This window comes from Felis catus, chromosome B3 (genome assembly GCF_018350175.1).
Source record: "Felis catus isolate Fca126 chromosome B3, F.catus_Fca126_mat1.0, whole genome shotgun sequence".
Taxonomy (NCBI): domain Eukaryota; kingdom Metazoa; phylum Chordata; class Mammalia; order Carnivora; family Felidae; genus Felis; species Felis catus.
This window is the reverse complement of record NC_058373.1, coordinates 45326221-45344535: the sequence shown is the minus strand read 5'-3', so window position 1 is coordinate 45344535 and position 18315 is coordinate 45326221. Positions and strand designations below refer to the sequence as shown.

Sequence of the window (18315 nt, the reverse complement as noted above, 5' to 3'; positions counted from 1 at the left end):
TTTTTAATTATTTTTTATTATTTTTTTTAATGTTTATTTATTTTTTGAGAGAGAGATACAGTGTGAGCAGGGGAGGGGCAGAAAGAGAGGGAGACAGAGAATCCAAAGCAGGCTCCAGGCTCTGAACTGTCAGCACAGAGCCTGAGGTGGGGCTCAAACTCACAAAGCGTGAGATCATGACCTGAGCTGAAGTCATACATTCAACCGACTGAGCCACCCAGGCGCCCCTGTTATGTTTGATTTTTAAACTTTTCTAGTAAAGGCAGATTTAGGACCAAGATGCCTGGACTATGGGTCAAAAGACTTGTAATTCTAAGGCCACCTCTTCTATTAATTTGCCAAGTGAACTTGGTCAGGCTATTTAAATTCTTTGGACCCTCAAAGGTCATCTGGGGAAGCCATGGACCACTTTGGGGATTTATGAATCTTCTTCCCAGAAAAAATGCACATATGAACACAGACACAAACTTTAGCAAACAACTTCATAGAAATCCCCAAGTAGTCTCCAGGATATTACTTATCCTGACATTCTACATACATACATACATTTATTTACTTACTTACTTACTTACTTATTTATTTATTTATTTATTTATTTATTTATTTATTTTTACATTTATTTATTTTTGAGAGACAGAGAAAGACAGAGTGTGAGCAGAGGAGGGACAGAGAGAGAGGGAGACTCAGAATCAGAAGCAGGTTCCAGGCTCAGAGCTGTCAGCACAGAGCCTGACACACGGCTAGAACCCACAAACCGTGAGATCATGACCGGAGCTGAAGTCGGACACTTAATTGACTAAGCCACCCAGGCACCCTGACAGTCTACATTTAAATGCATCTGATCATTGGAAGAAACAAGTATTATTTATAGAGCCATCACCGTGAGGCAGGCTTGTGTAAGAAGGAATGAAGAGACCAATAACCACAAGCTGGTTCTACCAATCCTACCTAAAGGTAGTGCCTGACTGAGTATGGCTAGGAATGTAGAGTGGGGACCCACCGCTGTCCTACATACCAAGACAATGTATACCTAGATATGGGACCAGGACAAGTATCAAGAAGACTGCCCAGTGACTGGAGATGTCTACATCATTCTGTAAAACAGTCTCTACTGTTAAAAGGCAAAGGGAGACCAAAAGAGTAGTTAGTGCCAAGAGCTGAGTTTAGCTTATGTAAAAGCCAACCTAATACAGAGATAGGATAAAATGACATCTACGATTTGTTCCAAAATAAACCAAGGGAGGGGTGCCTGGATGGCTCAGTCGGTTGCACATCCGACTTCATGACCTGACCGATGTCAGGTCATGACATCATGGTTCATGAGTTTGAACCTTGCATCGGGCTCTGTGCTGAGAGCTCAGAGCCTGGAGCCTGCTTTGGATTCTGTGTTTCCCTCTCTGCCCCTCCCCTGCTCATGCCCTGTCTGTCTGTCTCTCTCTTTCTCTCTCAAAATAAGTAAACATTTTCAAAATAAACAAATAAACCAAAGGAAGGTGAGAATACAGTAAGGATTGGAACAACTATATGCCAATAAGTTAGATAATCTAGAAGAAATAAATAAATTCCTAGAAACTTACAACTTACCAACACCAAATCAGGAAGAAATAGAAAATCTAAATTATTAGTAAGGAGATTAAATAAGTAATCAAAAACATCCTAACAAAGATAAGTCTAGGACCAGATGACTTCACTGGTAAGTTCTACCAAATATTTAAAGAAGCATTAATGCTCATTCTCAAACTCAAAAAAAGAAGAGTAAAGAACCCTTCCAAACTCATTTTACAAGACCAGAATTACCCTGATACCAAAACCAGACAAGAACACTACTAGAAAATTACAGGCCAATATCCCTGGTGAACATAGATGCAAAAATCCTCAACAAAATACTAGCGAACCAAATTCAATAATTCATCAAAAGGGTCGTACCCCAAGATCAAGTGGGATTTATTCCAGGGATTCAGGGATGGCTCAATGTCAACAAGTTAATCAATGTGATTGATACACCCCATTAACAAAACAGAGAAAACAAGCTGGGCCATGAATTGTCAACTGTTGAAGCTGGGGAATAAGTTTTCTCCCCATTTGTGTAGTTCAAATTTTTCCATTTAAAAAGAGAGAGGGAGAAAGAGAGGAAGTCAAAGTGAAAGACCCATGGGTTAATGCATTTTTGAGAACTGTGTTTAAAGCTAAGTTCGTCCTCAATTCACATCTTGTTGAGGAGCCCACAGATAGCACACAGTCTGTGGCTCACAGAATATGGAATTGACATGGGGTTGTTTGGGGAATAATCCAAAAGATAGGACTTTCAACCAAGACAAACAAGTATTTTTGTGTGTGTGAAGAAAGGCTTTGTCCACATCATGGCTCAGGGTTGGCTGGAAAGGCAGAATCAGGCAGTGAGCAGTACTGTCCCCACCTGTTCCCAACAGGATTATTCCACCCTCATGTCCAACAGGCCATCCAGCCCAGTCTGGTTTGGCAGGATTCACTGCACTCTCAGTTTGGACTTCTTTGTAAAACACTTGGTACTTTCACAAAGCTCCCTTTAACAGATAGAAAATTACTTTTCTTCTGGTTGTTAGTTTCTGCTTTTACTTTTTTCTCCAACAAAAAAACAGCAATTTTGAAGATCATCCTGAGTGCCCACAATGCAAAAGAACTGCCGTTCCATTTCCTTTGGGAATTGCTTTGGGAAAACAGCAGTGGATGTATAATAGACCTGGGGGCTTCTGTCAAACACAGAGGTTCAGAGGGTCAGCCAGGGAAAAACGGAAGCTGCCACTGAATCTATTCCTGCCTCAGGGTATCCACCCAATCACCGCAAGCTGAAAGGAAAGGTTGAGGCTGGGGACCCGTAGCTCGGCCCTCGGGGAGTCCGCTCCCACACTGACTCTGGGCTTTGGCCATGAGACTTGCTTTGGCCAGTGGGACAAGAACAAGCACGATGCAAGCAGAGGTTTAACAAAATGTGTGTGCTGGGCTTGCTTTCTCTTTTGCTGTTCTTGGGAACCCTGTGACCACTGCTATGTAAATAAGCCAGGACTAGCCTGTTGTGGCAAGAGATATACGGCAAAGTCATCTCCACTGCCCCAACTGAAATTGTGCCAGCTATCTGACATGGGAGTGAGGACATCCCAGATCATCTATCCCTAGCCAAGCCACCAGCTGACCACAGGGATCTGAGGAGCCAGTCCACCCAGCCCACAACTGCCCAGCCAATTCACAAAATCATGAGAAATAATAAACGTTTATTACTTAAACCACCAAGTCTGGGGTGGTTTATTATACTAAAAGCCAGCAGACACAATAGGGCAAGAAAAGGTGACTAATACACTGAACATCCTGGGATGCAATCCCTAATGACTCTTTTACATAACACTCAATGAGACTTACTAATGATTTGATTGTATGTCAACTGTCATCAGAATAATCAGGCAAAGATCCACAACTGACCATACACCTTAATATTCATCTCAACACAATGTTTGCTATAACCCTTGGAATGAAATCATATGGGCTTCAGAGGTTTATGAACTTCTTAAGATTATATGAAGAATTGTCTGTTTATGTGTTTAATTGGAAAAAGATGTTAAAAGTATGGAGAATAAAATAAATATGTATGTACACACACTGGCCAGAATTAATGATACTATTTTATTATATTTGCTTTGGATTTTCTAATCTATAAAGTAAATGAAACACTACCAAGTGTTAAAATTCGTCAGCTGACCCCAGTCTTCTCCCTTTTCTCCATGCCTCTTATTTATTTTTTTTTTTTAAGTGATCTCTAAGCCAAAGGTGAGGCTCAAACTCACAACCTTGGGATCAAGAGTCGGACACTCCACCAACTGACCCAGCCAGGCCTGCCCCTCCTTCCCTCTTTAGCAGATTGAATTTGGTATCTTTCCAGTCCACTGATTTGTATTTTTAAAAGAATATACGCATAAATATATATGTATGAATACATATCCCCAAACAATATACTGTGTATAGTTTTTTTTTAATTTTTCTTAGTTTTTATTATATGTATCTTTCTACAACTTGCTTCTTCACCAAACACTACTTTTGTGAGATCTATCCATACTGATACTTGGTTACCAATAAGTTGCATGTATTTATGCATTTCTCTACTAACAGACATTTAGATTGTTCTGGTTCATTTTTGTTTTTACTATTACAAACACTGTTGGGACACAGGTCGATAGATTCCAACATATTTTCAGAGGACCTCAGGATACCCCCCAAATAATAGGAGTCTCTGTTTGACAAGCTGATGGGGTAAGTTGAATTCTTATGATTTTGTAGACATATTTCTGTATTCAAGTGTTCCCAAGTCTTGAGGAAGCCATCTTTATTCATACTCTAAAATAGCTTAATAGATGCTTCTACATTTAATTTCAAAATTTTCTATAACAAAGGTCTGCATCTACTTGGGGCACCAAAAGCAACCTTATTTTTGTTGTTGTTGCTGAAAATTCCTACAATCAGACAATGACAATGTCTACATCATTCTGTTACCAAAAAATACTACGCTAAGTTGCTGTCGACATCAAATGCTGGTCACGCCGATTAAATTACTAAGCCACTAATGATGTGGTCCTAATTTTTTATTTGTTTTCTTTCATGTAGGAGGACTAATGGGCTAGGTTTCTTGTGGTTATCTTGTTTCCCTTATTTTCTACTTTTTTAACCTAATTGTGATCAGAGCATTTTCTAGCATGACTTTTATTTTACCCTTATTCCCAGTGTGATATCACCCAGTACCCAAACTTTATGATATGCAAAGTCTCCGAAACAAGGAAATTAAAGCCAAGATCCTTACTACCCATGACAGACAATGTTCTTAGGTCTAAATTATCCCACCCTGGCACTATTGAGTAAAATTAGCTAAAACAGATTATTTTTTTTTTAGATTTTTTTTTTCAATGTTTATTTATTTTTGGGACAGAGAGAGAGACAGAGCATGAACGGGGGAGGGGCAGAGAGAGAGGGAGACACAGAATCGGAAACAGGCTCCAGGCTCCGAGCCATCAGCCCAGAGCCTGATGCGGGGCTCGAACTCACGGAGCGCGAGATCGTGACCTGGCTGAAGTCGGACGCTCAACCGACTGCGCCACCCAGGCGCCCCAAAACAGATTATTTTTTAACCAACCTTGTCTTCCTTCAAAAGTAGGTGAAATGATTAAGCGATATACGGATGCTTGGATTCAGAAACTTCAAATTAGAAATCATGTATTCAATTGCTTGTGGAAGAGCATAAAGTTAAAAGACCTGCTTCCTTACACACAAGTTGTATGCCCCCTGAACAGTTCTCTTTCCCTCGTTACACTTTGGTTTCTTACCTATAAAATGGCAACAAAAACCATCATTGGTGCAGGAAGAAGTGAATCCACCTATACGAAAGCTGTTTGTTACCATTCCTCCATTAGACATGAGCTCCTCCCAGAGGCAGTGCTTAATTTATCTTTGATTTCCCAATGGTTGCCGCCATATTTGGTAAGGATTCCTACCTAGCAATAAGCATGTACGCTATAACATCTTTCGTAACTGCTGTTGTCTTTTCCACTTTAGGGTTCAAAGCTCCCCACCTCCAACTACCTGCGTTCTCTGATAAGACCATTCATACTTGTCAAGTTACAGTCAGAGGCCTGAGCACCCACTGGTGTTACACATTTGAGTGCCAACGCCATAAACTAGGGAGAACACCCAAAGCAGGACTTAGGAGTTTGGAGTGTCCCCCAAGCCTGCCTGTGTTGCTTCACATTCTGCACTAGAGAGGGGTCTACATGTCTCAAAAGCAACAGGAAGTTGAGCAGCTCATCAATGACAGGGAGGGTCTCCCTGGTACGTAGCTCTAGAGGCAAAGTCTCTGCACAGTTATGACAGGCTGGGTAAGCAGGTTACGTGGAATTACTATACCACCACCAAAATGTGATAAATATGCTTACCAGGAAAAGGTTTTATAAAGTAGGTAGAAAAATACAAGAGCCCAAATTGTACATTTAGCCCATAATTACAACTACATAAAAAGGGTGTGCATTTGGACAGATTAGAAGGGAACCCAAAAGCATGAAAATAATTAGTATTAGGGTAGTGACATTACAGGTGAATCCTCCAAATTTATTTCAAAAATTGAAACAGTAATAAATCAAAAATAAATGACCTTCCATCTCCAAGTAGGCTTTTCTGAAGGAAAGAAAGAAAACTACGCGGTCACGTCTAGACTCTAAGGAAACAGACCCTAATCCAACACTATGGTTTGGTGGGAAAAGCCTTATTTGATTGGGATCAGAAAATGAATCCTGGCACCAGTTCAGTCAAATCCTACTTCTGAGGCTTCAGAAGTCAACCCATCTACACTCTTCTGTGAAATCCAGCAAAAGGATTTAGGATAGAATTCTTTAAGATTTTTTTTTTTTTTTTTTTAGTAACCTCTACACCCAACATGGGGCTTGAACTCATAACCTGGAGATCAAGAGTCATATGTTCCAGGGACCCAGCCAGCCAGGTGCCCCTAGGATAGAATTTTTAAATCTCTTCTGGGCATTCTACAATGTAGTATGTTTTACTTTCTACAATGTAGCGTATCACTATAAGTCCCATGAATGAACTTTTAACAAACACATCAGAACTCAAAACAGGGGAGAGACCATGGCCCCCTTCAGAGCAGTTTCTTGTATTTATTCCTGGAAAAAGCCACCTCCTCTTTGTCCTCCAAAGCCTATCGTATGATATTTCTCATCTTCAGAAGGGCCAATTTCTTCTTTGGGGCAGAATGTAACTTCTGGAAACAGCGGAAAGGGACTTGGTATGAGTAAGATGGGCGATCAAGCTGAACACTAAAGTTTTAGGTCAAAAAAAGTAAAAAAAAACAAACAGATTTTCTTAAATGGCCACTCAGAGGTACTTCGTACTTCAATGACATTGTTCCCTGGTGGCAACTCAGAAGGGCGGGCTGACCTCCCTGGGACGTACAGTGCAAAGTTCCAGGGCTGGTCAAAGCCAATCCCTCGATTTTAGGGAGCACTCTGACTGTTCTACTTTGCTCAAGTGTGGCTGTCATAAAGATAGGTTAAAAAAAATACGTTGCTACGATGCCCAAAAACCTTTTGTCTCTGCCAAAATAAACTGTGAAGCTGAAATTCAAGACACAATTTGTTTACCATTATTACAGAATGTGCTTGTAGGGCCAAGATGTTTATTTTTAGTACCTTTGGCATTTAACCTTTAACCCCTTATTGCTCTGTAAATATTAAGTCCCAGCAAGGTAAAAAAAAATAATAAAATAAAAATATTAAAACCTCACCATTTTAATAACATATTGATGAAAACACAATTGCTGTATCTTTGTGAAAAAAAAATAGTAGATGACTCAGGCTTGGAAAATCATGACTGTACATAATTTCTATATATTCCATAATGAAGCTCATAATACTTTGCATTGGTATACAGGTTTCAAACTATTTCTGCTTTTTGAACCCAATGAAAATAGCTGTCACAAGTTCTGACCAAGTAATGAGACCCAATCGTTTCTCATTAGGAAATGCAAAGTATTACATGTTCTCTCTTTCATTTAGTCTCACATGAGCTCATGACATTAACACTGAGTACAGGAGCAAAAAGTCATACCCCAAGTCAATATTTACCAAAATGCTCATTATCTAGGCCCAAAGGTAACTCCTGAGACAGACCTCAAATCCAGGAGATTCAACTAGAAGAGTAATAAAAGAGGTCTAGCATGCAATAAAGGGGTTGTGGGGGGTGGGGATTTTCCCCAGAAGAGGCGGGGGTGGGGTGGGGTGGGGGGGTGGAGAGGCAGGTGTGATGGGTTAAGAAAGAGAAGTTCAGTTCACAGTCTCACCACTCATACAACTTACACATCTACACTGGTGTTTAGATTGCTCCAGATTTGGATGCAGATTTTCCTTGTTAATAGCCTGGTGATTCCATAGGCTGAAAATACCAGGGAACTCCCTCTCTTAAAGGAAACCCAGTGGGAAGGTGTGGATGTATCAGTGAAACACCATTACTGGTATATGGTTAAAGTTGAGACATTCCTGCTGGTGAGCGAATGGAAGAAAGCATGTGGTTCTCAGGGACACCACTTTGAGATTTACAATAGAGTGGCTACAAACAGCTGACCTGCAGGTGTTTGGCCTTGCAGCAATGATCAGAACACTTTTAAGAATTAACTGGTCTGGCACAAAAATTTGGATTTCCAGCTTCCCTTGAAATATGTAATAGGATCAATGTAACCATGGTAATGTGGTAGTTGTCACGAACCATGGCCTAAGGTGAAGTAATGGTGCTTCTTTAGAGGGGTATATTTACTCTCTAGAGGACAGCCTCACCCCATCAAAAATTGTATGTATCCTGGCCTCTGCAGACATTGGAGTTTGCAACCACGGACAAAGCTGAAATCCCCCGCAGGAGTGTGAAGGAGGCGACTTTCACTCCTTCTGCTACTGTCTGCTTCCTCCACTTCTCCATCCCTTTCTATCTGCTGCTCCACGGGCTTCCCTTTGTGCCCTGGGCCGACCAAACTTTCCCCATGAGGCTGGCCAACCCAAGCTTGCCCCTAGATAATGTCCTGAATTCCATATCCTTCCCTAACCCCTCTGCCTCCATCAAAACTTTTCTGTGCTTCAACCCATTTTTGTTTCGGTTTGGCTTTGTACTATGTCGTTTTGGCCAGGAAACTATTAGCAATCTGATAAACTAATCAGTGGAAGTGGACTAGGTTACCTTCCCAGAAAACATACTTGAAATGGATTCCAGACTTTCTAAATACGTGCCATGCCTTCACCCAAAGGAACTTACCTACCTCGTAGTCAGCTGTCTGACAGATTTCTAAGTACATAAGTCTATTCCTGTGTATTTTTTATAAATAACATCTGTATTTAGTCACAAATAATATGCAAGTGAGGGAAAGGGGCATATCCTGACCATCGTCTGAGGTGATGGCCAATTCAGATTTACTCAAATAGTTCAGTATATTTAAGTCAGAGAAGCCCTATGAATAATAATTTCTGCACCTGACATATATAGATAGCAGAGCTACAGACATGGGTTCCAGTCCATTGGACAGTCCAAGCTGTCATGCCCACTAAAACAGAACTCCCTTTGTAGACGATAAAGCCAAATTCGACACGGGAAATCTTAGTAGGCTATGAGTATTAATCAAAGTCAAAGGAGATTGTGGGTCCATCCTAACCAAGGTGCACTAAATTATAAAGACATGCAGAGATTTTTTTTTTTTCAGTTCGTCAAGTCTCCAAACATAGTTGTTGCTTCTCCAAAGATGGAGAAAAGTGTCCCAAAGTGAGCTTTCAGGAAAAAGATAGGAGGTGAACTCTACACTGGACATTGTGCTCATGAATCAGAAAATGACAATCTTCCTCATGAGTCACAACTGAATGAGTCTTGGCAAGGCCTTAGGGACAGGTTGAGAGTCTTCCTCGTGTGCTACCAGACTTCCTAAGAGATCACACACACAAACAGGCAAACACACAACAATACAGGAGCTCTCCCTACAGCCCAGCCAAGGGCCGCACAGATTCTCTTCTCCATGCTAACCTCAGCCACACCCACTGAAGGCAATGCCCCTTCTCTTCCTGTTCTAAGCAGCTGAAGGATGCAGCTGGGCAGACCCACACAGATGTGAATGAAACACAAAATGAAGCCTCATTTGGCTTGAAAGGGTCGTATATCAACAGTAAACATTCTGAGGTTGCCGAAGACGACTTAGGACGGGGGATGCTCTAAGACAACTTCACCTAGCTAATGAACAATTTCTCAAGCCAGTGAAGAAATGATTCATTTAATTTTGGCCACGTTACTCTACCTCTAGTAGACGGAACGATGGCGCATGTCCTGTTTCAGGGCAGCAGCTGCTTTAACTTTTTTCTGATGCACTGAGAGCCGCCTGGCTGGCCACAACACCGCCATCTGTGCTGCTGGCAGGGAACCCATCAATAGGTAAGTCACACCCTGTCCTCCGACAGACATACCACGCAACTCTGGAAACAATTCTCTTCCTTAGAACATGCCTCCTCTGCATCCATTCGATCAACCATCTACTTCAAAAGCAATGTGGCCGAACTGAGCACGTTATTTCCGAGGTCTCCAGAACAGGCATCAGAGACTACTTTTGCAGTGTGTCCGGCATGAAAAATGAATTCACTGAGGCAAAGTTAACTTTCTCAAGGTAGCGCTCAAGTATTTGAATTCAGTAAGTTTCTTTAAGCTCTTGACATAAACACATTGATTTTGTTTTGTTTTTAGAAATATTGAACCATGGAAAATAATTATAGCCGTTCTAAAGTACTAGGACTATCACATTGCTGAAATTCAAGTGGCCGATTAGGTAGTGGCCCAATTAGGTAGCTCATCCACCCACCACACATCAGTGTAAGTAAATGGTCCTCTCACAGGGGCTCCAAAAATAACGTGGAGCAGACTGACTCCTTAAACCCTGAAACTTAAAGAGGAAATTTGTTTACAGATCAAGTGTCCTCTTAAGGAGGGGCAGAGGTGACACAACTCTGGACTAGGTAAAAAGAAAAAGCTTCTGTCAAAGATGCCCTTTTAAAGACTGTTTTGTTTTTAAGCCTTCTTTTGAATAAACACAGCACTCACTGGGTCTTAGAGTTGCTTTTGAGTTTTGTATACAGGTTCACATGGGCCTTGGCTACATTTCTCAGGCTGGTCTTGCGGCATAGATTTTTAAATCAGCGCTGTACCAATTACCATTTTGACTTAGCTCCCCATTCACAGTCATTAAAACTTAACAAAACAAACCAGAAGAGGATCAGGTCATCCACCCAGGCAGGGTTCTTTGAAAAGAAGCAAGTGTGGAAACTATGAAGCCTCGTAGTAGCACTTTTTTTTTTTTTTCTTTCTTTCTCGGATGGACTGTCAATCTCTTCAAAATCGAGTCCTTGCCTTTGTGCTTTGGATAGAAACGAACACCATACCCAAACCCAGGGGGATGCGGCTCAGGTTAATGGGGCGGAGTGGGTTGCTGGGGGGCGGGTAGGGGGAAAGTCAGAGCCGAGGGAGAAAAAGTCGGCCACTTCCCTGTATTCCCAAAGTGCCAACGGAAAAAGAACAAAACACTCGACTTCCTCCCGTGCGACCCGTTCGCGGTACACCCGAAAAGCGCCAGTCACCTCGCCCTCGGGGAGGGGGTGGGGGTTGGGGGTGTTTACTCGGCCTCGCGGGCGCGGAGACCCAACCAGCCGCGAGGCTGCCGGCTGCGCCCGGTCACTTTCGCTCTCAGCCGCCCGCCCAGCGCCAGGTGCTCGCCCTACCTGGCGCCCCCGCCGGCCTTTGTGCGGCCCGCGCCGCCCCCGCCGGCGTGTGGCTGCCAGGCGGGACAGCTGCTGGCGGCGCGGGGGGCGGAGAGGCGGGGAGGCGGGGAGGCGGCCGGCGCCCGTGCCCGCCGGCGGGGAGGGGGGCGCGGGGCGCGCGCAGGGGAGGGGGCGCGGCGAGCCGGCTCCTGCGCCTCGGTGTCGCGCTCCCCGCCGCCGCGGGCAGGACCGCGGGGCCACCGGCGCTGCCCCCACCGTCCCCGCGGAAAGAGAGGGGTCCCCTCCGAGGGCCGTGCCCCCGAGCGCAGAGCTGCCCCCACGCTGGCTTCCGACAGCTGGCAGCCATAGCAACCCGGCCACAAAAAGTTTCGCGGCGCCCAAAGCGGCTTGAAAGAAAGTTTTCCTTGGCCCCTCGCTCCCTCTCCCCCAGCCAGGGTTTACGGAAAGCAGCAGGCAATCAGAGCTCGCGACGTGCCGACTCCCGCGTCCACCTTCTCCACCCCTGGCCTCGGCTGCGCGCCCAAGGTGGGTGCCCCGCGCCGACGCTTCCTGCCCGGTCCCAGGGTCAGGCGGTCCCGGGACGCCGTGCGGCCAACTCACCATGGTGACTCGCGCCGCGGTCGCGCCTCTGCCGGCGCCGGCTGCCGGGGAGCTGGGGCTGGAACGCAGGCTCCTGGGAGAACTTCAAAAGTTGGTCCCCTTCGCCAAAAACGGGCTCTCGACACCCAAGCACTCACAGGAGCCAATGGGAACCCTGGGGGGACTCCATCCAGGCGGGATCGGCGGCGCTAGGTGAGGGCGAGAAGGAGGAGACTCAGCAGGCGGGGCGCATGCTGCAGAGGGCAGGGGTCCACTCGGACCAGGCGCTCGCCCCCCTCCCCGCCTAGGTGAGCCCGATGCTCTCCGCGCGTCTGCCTGGCTGCCCAGCCTCGCTCCTCTTTCTTCGGCCACTAACTCTGTACTCCTCCGGCAGAGCCTCGGCTCGGGCTGGGCAATCTGTCCATAAATGGAGAATTCAGCTCAGGCCTGACCAATCAGGGTTTGTTTTCACAGCGTCACTCCTCAGGGAAACCGTGGTAGCCAACAAGCTTGGAGCTGCTGGAGTTTCCAAAGACCTCTGGATCCTGTAGTCCTCCACGCTAGCCTCCAAAGAGCGCTGCTGACCCGGCTCGCTCCGCAGTGCAAGACCTGAACTGTTGGGAACAAAACCCTCCCTGAAAGAGAGGTAAGCCTCTCTTTTTTTTTTTTTTTTTTTTTTTAAACGCGTAAGTTACAGTAGGTGTGGCTTCCAAGCTGAAGTGGTATGATTTTCCCATAACTTTTTTTTTTTTAAGAAGGAAATATTTTATCAGCATCAAAGATCAGAGTCGTGGCAGCAACCCAAAGGAAATCCTTTTTCTTTCCAACGTCTGGATTGTGAGGAAAGTCAAAAATATCGTTTCCCCTACCCCTCCTTTTACCTGAATTTCCTTGGAAAACAAAGGAAGGCTTTTTTTTTTTTTTTTCTTTTTTTTTCTTTTGGACTTTTGGGTGGTGGAGAAGTTGCACTGCAGTGAGCAGAGAGACGGGAGAAATAACTGGGAAGAAAGCACTCTCCAACCTCTGTGAACCCTGTCTGTTGAGAACAATTAGTGAAACCGTCGCGACGCACGTATATTATTTCAGAGTGTGGACTTTCAAGACTGGGGGTGGGCAGTGAGGCCGAGATTGGAGGTGGGGGGAGAATCCAGAAATAAAGGCAGGGGCTCTGGTTTTATTGTTTCTTAAGAGTTTAGCAAGTAAACTTGGTTACAACAGGATTATCCTGCCAGGAATCTGTGTTAGGTAAGATTTGAAAACTTCAGGGCCTGGATTAAGTATGAAGCATAATGATTTATTGTGATTTACTTATGAATTTTGGCGGTGGCCCTTCACATATGTATAGGATCCTAGAGTTGTATGGATGTTAAAAATGATCTTGTCTAGAACAGGTACACAAAATGTGGTATATTCACACAATGGGATACTATTCAGCCTTTAAAAAGGAGGGAAGTGCTGACGTGTGCCACAACATGGATGAACCTTGAAAACATATTAAGCGAAAGAAGCTAGGCACAAAGACCACATATCATATGATTCCATTTACATAAAAGTACATAATGGGGAAATCTATAGGGGAAAGTATATTATTGATGGCCAGGGCCCAGGTGAAGGGGGGGGGGGAATAATTTATTAATGGGTATGCGTTTTCTTATTGGGCTGATGAAAATATTCTGGAATTAGATAGTAATTAGTCGTGATGGTTGCACAACTTTGTGAATATACTGAAAGCCACTAAATTGTATGTTTTAGAAGGATATGTAAATTGTATCTCCGTTTGAAAAATGGAAAGAAAATCAAATTGACTAAATTCTTGTAGTAATCATCCACACAGTGAGACAATAGATATAACTGAATGCCTACTATAGGTCAACTGTGAGTACACTGCTTTCTGCCCTCACCAAGCTTACAATTTTAGAAGGAGGAAGACAGAAGATACTTATGGGAAAGGTATAAATGTAATGAGAAGTGGCAGTAGTTTTGTGCAAGGAACTGCCATATTTGGAGCTATGGTTTAGGGTAGAGAAGTCATATGGCAGCAATCGATAGCATGAACTGGAAAGGAAACAGCAAGACATCTTCCACCAAATTCTCAGAGAAACAGATCTGATGTTTCAGGGGCATGACAGAATATGATCAGGTATTTTAGGAATTAATGAACAGAGGTTACCAAAGGGAATATTGGAGTTTATCAGTTATACCAGAAACACTACTTATGTTGGAAATGACACGTTGCCTAAGCCACCATCCCAATCACGGATTGACTTGGGCTTCACGGGATACAGACAAAGATGTAGTTGTTTTCCCCAAGGTTAAACCAGGGATACAATGAGACACTGAAAAATCTTTTAATAATTCATCAACAACTTATCGATCTTGGATTCATCTATAACTATCTTGACACTAATTGTTGATTATATTAACATTTGAGGTTGTTTTTTTTTTTAATACTTACTTTTATTGTCCCTCATAACCTCTTTCCGGTTTCAAGTGTTAATTCCAGTAGGTGCGACTCAAATGGACATAAATGCTTGTGTTCATTTTGTAACTATATTTTGTAGTATAATTATTTTCCAGAATGAAGTGTAAATATATGTATTAATTTTTATATCTAAGCAGTACTTAGATTATAAGATTTAGTGACACATAAAGCTGAATTTGAAGTCTAGCTGTGAGATCTTGATTTCTCTGAGCTTTAGCTCCCTTATCTAGAAAATAGATTGATGTGAATATGAAATGAAATATGTGTAAAGATGGCCAAGAAATATTGGTTCCTTTTCCCTGCCACCTATACCATGTGTTCTAGCTTAGGGATTCATATCTGGGTCCCTGGGTGCGATCACACAGATCGTGGCCCTCTGAATTGTAGTGCCAAAATCATGGGGGCTTTTGCACGTGCCTTTTTCTTCAGAGAGTTAATAGCTTTCATCCCAAATTCCCAAAGATGCCATAACTGCTAAAACATGAAGACCCACAGCTCTTGATCATATTAGTTATGTCTTTCTGGGTCTTTGACTTTGTCATTGCATTTTTCTTGAGATATAGGGATTTGAATGGAGTCCGATACTCTAAGGGCAGAGCTTGGATTGTCAAAGCAGAACCCACTAACGCACAGCTCAAACATAGAATATAGAGTATAAGCACGTGATAGGGAGCCTGTAATTTCACGAAGAATCCTTCAAGCCCTGCCCTGCCCCATACTCATCTCAAGAAGATACGTTGTCAGTTTGGGCTTGTCAGTCTTCTGCCCTGGTTTACCTGGGAGAGTCCTGGTTTATGCTTTTATCTCAGTGAAATTATTAATTGCACCCCTCTTGCATTCCCAAAACACCCTGATAGTTTGAATGATAGATTATGATGACCCTGAATCTGGGACCAAATCTCACCCCCCTCAAAAATCCTCACTTTATGAAGTTTTCCAGTTTTCTTGGTTTACACCTATTTTTAAGAGGGCTCACCAATATATTACCAGATAGTCATCGTTATTCGAGGTCATAGTAGCAATGAAATGAAAACAACTTTTAAAATTGTAAAACTCATTATAGACACATGATGGAGCTAGTCAGATGAGACTACACATCCATGGGCATGATTAAAAATGCAGTTTTATCTGGACTTGAATGAAAATGAACAAAGAAAAAATCTCAGTGGAAAAAAAATCACTGCTTATTCATTTTGGAAAACAATAAGAAGATAATAGAAGGCAACGAAACTAGTTTCCATGTCAGAACCCTAACATCAAACTGTATTCGCAGCAATACAATTAAAGAAAAATTTGTTGATGGGAAAATTAGGCCAGAAATCTTTGACAAAGCACTAGTGAAACAGAGACTTGTGTCACATCAATGTGGAATGTTCTGGGCAATCACTGCTTCTACCGTCACAGGCATTTATTAGGTTCAGTAGGTATCAGCTATGAGCTGAATGCTTACCGTATAATATCTAATCTTCCATACAACCCTATTAACTTCATTTGCAATTAAGAAACGAAGCTGAGCTTTGCAACCTGGGCCACAGACCAGCTCCCACAAAGAAGAGTGGCAAGAAAAAGAAGGGCCATGATGCCACCAACAAGGTAGTGACCAGAGAGGACGCCATCACCGTTTACAAGTGCATCCATGGAAGTGTGCTCCTTGGGTGCCCAAAGAGATCCAGAAATTTGCCATGAGGAAAGTGGGAACTTCAGATGTGTGCCTAGATACCAGACTCAACAAAGCTGTCTGGGCTAAAAGAATAAGGAATGTCCCATACCATATCTGTATACAGTTGTCCAGAAAATGTAATGAGGATGAAGATTCACCAAACGAGTTCAGGTTACCTAGGTACCTGTCACCACTTCCAAAAATCTACAGGCAGGAGATTCCGGGTGTCCCTATTGGTTTTGGCTCAGGTCATGATCTCACGGTTCCTGGGTTCGAGAACTGCATCAGTGACAGTGCAGAGCCTGCTTGGGATTTTCTCTCCCCCTGTCTCCCTGCCCTTTCCCTGCTCATTCTCTTTCTCTCTCTCTCTCTCTCTCTCAAAATACGTAAATAAACTTTAAAAAAATCTACAGACAGTTGATATGGTTGAGAACTAACTTCTGATTCCAAATAAAGTTATAAAACTGCCAAAAAAAAAAAAAAGAAGAAACAAACTAAGCTGAGTTTGAAGTAACTTGCCCAAGCTATCACTCAGCTGTTATGCATCAAATCTGTATATTTGCCTGACTCTGAAGCCCCAACTCTTACCCTATGAGCAGTAACTCCATAGTATGAATGTCCTACTACAAATTTCAGAAGTTTTCCCTGAGGCAGGCCCAATATGAGTCGGAACACCTTAATTAAAATCCTGGGAGCCTCTGCAAACCAGGGCAGTGCTCCTGGAAAAATTCTTGCTTTTTTATGCAGCCTAAAATTCACATTTGTATAAGAAAATTACATTTTGTATGCAGAGTTTAACTCAACTTTAAACATCTTTTTTCCTTAATATGTTAATATTCCTTCGTACAAAGGACATTGCAGAATTTCAACAGTTGGGTAACATAATGTGATGCTACTTGTGATTAACATTTAAAAAGTAGTGCAGGAGACCTGGCTGGCTCAGTCGGAAAAACTTGTGATTCTTCATCTTGGAGTCATGAGTTCAAGCTCCAAGTTGGGTATAGAGATTACTTAAATTAATAAAACTTTTTTTAAAAAGTTTTGTTATCACGTAACAATTATTTTACTGAAATAAAGGAATGATTTTTACCAAAATAAAGGAAGAGAAAATATTTAAACGTATGTTTAAATTAACAGCTTATTAAATGCATTTTTGTTGGGGCGACTGGGTGGCTCAGACAGTTAAGCATCTGACTCTTGATTTTGGCTCCGGTCATGACCTCCTGAGCTGTCAACACAGAGCCTGCTTGGGATTCTCTCTCTCCCTCTCAAAATAAATAAATAAATAAATAAATAAATAAATAAATAGATAGATAAATAAATAAATAAATAAATAAATAAGCAAGCAAGCAAACAAACATTTTTTTAATTATTCATTTTTATTATTATATTTTCTATGATTTAAGCCAATATTTTCTTTTTTTTCCTTTTTCCCAGTTTCAATTTGACTTTTACATTCAGAATATAAACCCTGACCTTCTTCCAGATTTAAAAATGATTCAATAGTGAGTAATACTAGTTATGATGTTCCATGATCTATCAAGGAGTGAGGTATTCCATAGAAGCGAGCTTTGCAGATAACCGAATCTCCTGGAACAGCTTTGTGTCCACACCCTGATGTTGCTGCTTCTTCCTCTTTCCTGTCAATTATACTGCCTTCTTGGGTTTTGTGTATTCTTGTCAGTCATCTTTAATCTTTGCTTGAACAAGGCAAGGCATGTATAAATAAATATACATATTTTAGAAACTAAAACATAACAAATAACTGCACGAACCTTGCCTTTTTAAGGAACCAAAACTTTGTGTAACTTGAAGGAAATTTTTTCTATGGTAAACTGCATGCTTCATTGGCTTTTGAAAATATGCTGAATGTCAAGCAGCTTGTGCCTGAAGGCTCAAGGTCATCACTATAAATACTAATCACACAGGGTTGTACCAAGCTGAGGTCCTTGGGGACGATTGAATGGAATGACTGTTTGTCACTAGTCTTCATGGTCCTGTATCGCTGTGCCTGTACAGTTCTTTCTTTTTCATTTTGTGTCTCTTGATTTTTTTTTTTAAGTTTATATCCTCCATTGTCAGAGACAATCTGCTGTTCTAATGTAGTCTCTTAGTGACAAGAAGGTGAAAAAAAGCACATGGGTTGCTTCATGAGAAAGCTTTAAAAAATTTTTTTTAAATATATGGATATTAAAGTTTATTTATTTTGAGAGAGAGGGAGAAAGCACATGCATGAGCAGGTAAGGGGCAGAAAGAGAATCCTAGTGCAGAGCCTGACACAG

At 42.4% G+C, this 18315-nt stretch overlaps 1 protein-coding gene and 1 pseudogene across 1 annotated transcript in view; one reads left to right on the top strand and one right to left on the bottom strand.

Annotated features, from left to right (window-relative positions):
* Positions 1-12481, bottom strand: part of MYO1E (myosin IE) — a 213178-nt gene extending 200697 nt beyond the window's left edge. Inside the window, exon 1 of the mRNA XM_011282905.4 lies at positions 11913-12481. Within this exon, the coding sequence (XP_011281207.2) occupies positions 11913-11915 (3 nt within the window). The 5' untranslated portion in view covers positions 11916-12481. The remainder of the gene's footprint in view (positions 1-11912) is intronic.
* Positions 11914-17025, top strand: LOC123386236 (annotated as a pseudogene).
* Positions 17026-18315: the final 1290 nt, after the last annotated feature.